Source organism: Arachis ipaensis, chromosome B05 (genome assembly GCF_000816755.2).
Source record: "Arachis ipaensis cultivar K30076 chromosome B05, Araip1.1, whole genome shotgun sequence".
Classification (NCBI taxonomy): domain Eukaryota; kingdom Viridiplantae; phylum Streptophyta; class Magnoliopsida; order Fabales; family Fabaceae; genus Arachis; species Arachis ipaensis.
Genome location: NC_029789.2, coordinates 61,192,763 through 61,198,207, shown reverse-complemented (window position 1 = coordinate 61,198,207; position 5,445 = coordinate 61,192,763). Strand labels below are relative to the sequence as shown.

General features: G+C 38.6%; 1 protein-coding gene across 1 annotated transcript; it reads left to right on the top strand.

Moving 5' to 3' along the window:
• Positions 4,819-5,445, top strand: LOC107640624. Its single transcript, XM_016344134.1, has one exon. The coding sequence runs from the start codon at positions 4,819-4,821 to the stop codon at positions 5,443-5,445; it is 627 nt and encodes a 208-aa protein (XP_016199620.1).

Genomic DNA, 5,445 nt, shown 5'->3' with positions numbered 1-5,445 from the left:
CTTTGATTTGCTAGAAGAAATTTCGTTCTTCATGCTTAGCACTCAATTATCTTGGAAAAGAGATTGAATGTAATTTGGATTTCATGGGAACCTTGGAAAAGAAAACATAAAATCATGCTTGAAATCCCTTCTCACATTGAGTAGATCTGGGTTTTGGGAATGGATATGGTGACATCAAATCTGCCCAAATACTTGGATCTATGAGGATGTGTGGTAAAATCAGGGACCAAGTTTATCTCTCTTCATGAGCAATTAGACCAAGAAATTGGCTGATTATCAAGATTTGAGAGATTGAATTACCAGAGAATTGGGATTCAATCAATCATGATTGTCAAGAGGTCAATGAATTGCATGATTGAAGATGAGATGATCTGAAATTAATATGGAGAAAGCAACATCTCCTAACCCCAATGAAATTTCCCCATTCTTATCTTCCCTATTCTTTATAGCTTTGTTTAATTTCTGTCAATCAACCCATTCCCCTTTATAATTCAGTCATTTACATTTCTTTCATTTACAGTCTAGCAATTTATCTTTATGTACTTTACATTCCAGCACTTTACTGCTTTCTTTAGTCTCCAAGTAATCTATAATTCTGTCATTTAGATTTCTGCATTTAATGCTTATTCTTGATTAGCTTAACTAAATTACTCTACTAACTAAAGTTGCTCAGTCGATCAATCCTCGTGGGATCGACCTCACTCTCAATGATTTTTTTACTTGACGATAATTCGGTATACTTGCTGAAGGAATTTTTGTAGTGATACAGTAAATTTCAACCATCAAGTTTATAGTGCTGTTGCCGGGGATTGATTCTAAGTTGACAATGATTAAGTTGATAGGTACTTAGATTAAGCATTTTCTTTACTTTGTTAAGCACTTTAATTTCAGTTCCTTATTTTTTTATTTCTTCTAGCACTTGAATTTTCAATTGTCCATTGTATATATCTCCATTTTAACAGAGGCACATTAACTGTTTGATGCTTTGCATCAACCAATTTTGACTTACCTACCCTTCTACCAAGAGGGTGTTCATCTTTGCTTTGGATTGTATTGTGTTGTGTATGACAAGGAGGAGAGAAGCTGTAACGTCTTACGATTCTAAACCTGAGAGAACATTTCTAAGATTGAAAAGAGAGGTAGTGGCAAGAGGAAAAAGGGTAGTTGGTAAAGAAGAATAACAGAATCCAAACCAAAACATGGAGGGTGAAGCACACAATCATCAAGAGGAGGTTGTTGGCAACCATGCTCCCCCACAAGAATGAAGAGTACTAGACTCTTTTATCAACCCCAATCCTGGGAATTGTGGGAGCAGCATCTTGAGACCCAGCATTCATGCCAACAATTTTGAGCTCAAACCACAGCTAATCACTCTTGTTTAGAATAATTGCTCATTTGGAGAAAATGCTCAAGAAGATCTAAATTAACATCTGACCACCTTCCTAAGAATCTGTGACACAGTGAAGGCTAACAGCGTTCACCCTGACACTTATAGACTACTTTTGTTCCCCTTCTCTCTTAGGGCAAAGCATCCAAGTGGCTTGAATCCTTCCCGAAGGAGAGTTTGACAACTTGGGAAGAAGTGGTGAATAAGTTCTTGGCAAAATTCTACCCTCCCCAAAGAATTATCAAGTTGATGATTGAGGTACAAACTTTTAGGCAGCAAGATGGAGAGACTCTCTATGAAGCTTGGGAGAGATATAAAGAGCTAACAAGGAGATTCATGAGTGGAAATTAGATTTCACACAAACTCACCGGCAAGTGTACCGGGTCGCATCAAGTAGTAATAATTCACAAGAATGAGGTCGATCCCACAGGGATTGATGGATCAAGAAACTTTAGTGAAGTGATTGGTCTAGTGAAGCTAACAGTGTTGAATTGGATAGAATTGAACCAACATAATGTAAATGGCAAGGGATTTAAAGTGCAGAAAGTACTTTTGATAGAAACTTAAAGAACAAGAAAAGTAAATTACAGAAGATCTAACTTGCAGGAAGTAAATTAACAGAATCTTAAAGAACAAGAAATGTAAATTACAGCAAATGTAAAGGGGAATTAGGTGAAGGGGATTTAAAGAAAGCAGTAAATCAAACAATTAAAGAGATCTTGAGAACAAGTAATCAGAAGATTTAAAGTGCAGGGAAATTAAATTCAGATCACAGTAAGCTCAAACAAAGAATTGCAGAAAGTAAAATTGCAGAAGAGAAGATTCAGAAACTGGAATTTCAAAAACCAAATTGAATTCAATACTTGAAATGCAGAAAAATTAAAGTGTTTCAAAGAGAACTTTCCATTCTACTCCTACTCCTACTCCTATTGCTCTCTAGCAGAGCCAGCCTTCCTTTCTTGAAATGAAACTGATGCCTTTATATAGGCTTTACAAAAAGAAAATGAAATTGAAATTGAAAACAAATTACAATTCAAATGAAATTCCTAATCTAATTGTTTCTTGTGCCTTTGAGTCATGTCCATGGGCTTTTTAATTTTGGATTTGAAGAAGAGTGGATCCGGATGGCTTGGTTCAAGTGGCATGGATCAGGGTGCATTTGGTTCCCACCCAGTGAAGCGTTCCGTTTGGAGCAGTGAACTCCACGTTCACTTGCCTTGCGCCAATTTTGGTGCGCGCTTGGCCTCTCCACTAGCGTTCAATTTCTGAACGCTACGCTCACATTGTGAGCGCTACACTTGATTTCTTTGATGCGCTCCTTTTCCCTTGGTGCTCTCTTTGAAAATGTTCACTTTAGTGAACGTGGCATTCACTTTTTTGAATGCTAGCTTCCTTTGGTTGCTTCCTTTGTGTGCTTTACTCGTGCGCCTTTCTTTCCTTGGCAAAAGTCACGAAAATGTTCACTTCAGTGAACGTGACGTTAACTTTTTGAATGCTACCCTTTTTGCTAAGTCTTCCATGGTTGGTTTTTGGGCCTTAAAGATTTCTATCACTTGTACTTCAATTTCATGCCAAATATAAATTTTTATACATCGTTGGAAAGCTCTGAATGTCAGCTTTCCAACACAACTAGAAGCACATCAATTGGACATCTGTAGCTCAAGTTATGGTCCTTTGAAGAAGGCATGGTCACGCTTTTTTGGAGGCCAAAAACGTTCAATTTAGTGAACGTGGCGTTCACTTAGTGAACGCTGCATTGGAGGCCAAAGTTAACACCAGATTTTGAGGCCTAAACTTAATGTTCACCCAATACTATTATATATCATTAGAAAGCTTTAGATGTCTACTTTCCAATGCATTTGAGAGCGCATCATTCCAAGCTCTACGGCTCAAGTTATCCTCCTTGAAAGGTGAAGAGGTTAGCTGGCCTTACTGCAGGTTGATACTATGTTCATCTTTGCACTTTTAGGATAAGTTTTCTCCATCAGATTTAGTGTCCACAATGCAGTGCCATATATGCTTGGAAAGATCTAGATTCCTACTTTCCAATGCCACTAGAATCACCTCATTTGGAGTTTTGTAGCTCGAGTTATTCTTGTTGGAGTGTAAAGAGGTCAAGGTTGCAAATCCTCTTTGCTCTTCCTTGAGTCTGTTTCCACTCTTTTGCCACCTTGGGGTTGTGATTCTTCTTTTAATGCTTTTATTGCTCCTTCTCCTTTATTTATTCACCTATCATCAACGAAACAAATACATCAAAGCCTTGGCATAATCATCAAATCTTGCATCATTCATATTATCAACTAAATCTTGCAAGAAATCAAATGAAAATGCATAAAATTACCAATGTTTTATTGAATCAAGACAAGCATAAAATTCTCACTCAAACGTTTGTACAAAGGGATTTCTGTTGGTTTAGAGACTATATCTACAACGCGACTGTTTTTATAAAATTCTTTACCACCATAAAATCCCAACGTCAGCTTGCGTAGTATTTTTCTGCAACGATAGCGCTCGTACACTCATGCGCACACATCACCCACGCGTGCACGTCATCAATGTTTTTGGCACTTATCACGCGTACGCGTCGACCAAGCGTCCGTGTGGCCTTCAGCGTTGGCATCAAAGGTGTAGCGTTAGCATCAAAGGCGCTCTTTCACGTGTACGCCTCATCCATGCGTACGCGGGACCTTTCAAAAATATCACTTTTACGTATATGCGTCACCCACGCGCACGCGTCACCGGCTAAAATATCAATCTCACACGTACGCGTCACCCACGCGTACGCGTCACCAGCGAAATTTTCCAACTTCTATCGCAGGCGCCTTTGGTAAAAACGTAGCGCCAAAGGTGCTTTCCTGGGGCTGTGAAGTGCTTTTGGAAAAAGCATAGCACCAAAGGCGCTCTCCCCTGTTTCATATCTTCTCTGCTTCACCCTTTAAGCTCCTTTTTTCTTTCATGCTTGTTTTGTGCTTTTTTGCTTCTTTTTCCACCATTTTCTACAAAATTTATCAAATCAAAAGTTTAAAGCAATATAAAACTTAAGCATAATAAATACTCAACAATTGGGCATTATAAACTAATTTTTTATATGAAAAAGCATAGAAAAACATAACATGATGCGTAGTCATCAGATACCATGACTAATCCAAGGGGGAATTCAAGGCCATCACATTAAGAAGTATGAACTTGGTAAAGGAGACATCTTCAAGCCACAACCTACAAAGGGAAGAGGCCAACAAGAACTCAGAAATCAAAGAGGAAGAAGAGATACATTTTCCTACCCCAGCAAAGGAAGTCTTGAAGCCCTTTGTACCAAAAGTACCCTACTCAGAGGCTAAAAAAATGATGGGAAGGATAGCCAGTTTTCTAGGTTCTTGGAGATCTTCAAGAGGCTCCAAATCAAAATCCCTTTTGCTTAAGCATTAGAGTAAATGCCACTCTATGCTAAATTTCTAAAGGAGCTCATGACCAAGAAAAGGAACTGGGGAGAAAAGGAAACTGTAGTGCTCACAGAAGAATGTAGTGCCATCATACAAAAAAAGCTTCCCCAAAAGATGAAAGATCTTGGAAGCTTTCAAATCCCATGCATCATAGGAGACATTACCATTGAGAAAGCATTGTGTGATTTGGGTGCTAGCATCAACCTTATGTCCTTGGCCATGATGAAGAGAATGAGAATTGAAGAGGCCAAGCCACCAAGGATGGCACTTCAACTAGCAGACAGAACATTCAAGTTCCCCTATGGAGTAGTGGAGGACTTGTTAGTTAAGGTGGGTGACTTCATCTTCCCAGTAAATTTTATAGTGCTTGACATGGAAAAAGAGGCAAATGCGTCAATCATACTAGGGAGGCCATTTTTGGCAATAGCTGGAGCTATAATTGATGTACAAAAGGGAGAATTGGTCCTCAGGCTTCATGAAGAAAAGATGGTGTTCAATGTTTTTACTGCTATGAGCTATCCCAAAGAGTCCATTGGAGAGTGTATGATGGTAGACATAATGGAGATACTGGTCCAAGGAGTTCTAGAAGAAGACAAACTTGAAGATGAAATGAAGTAA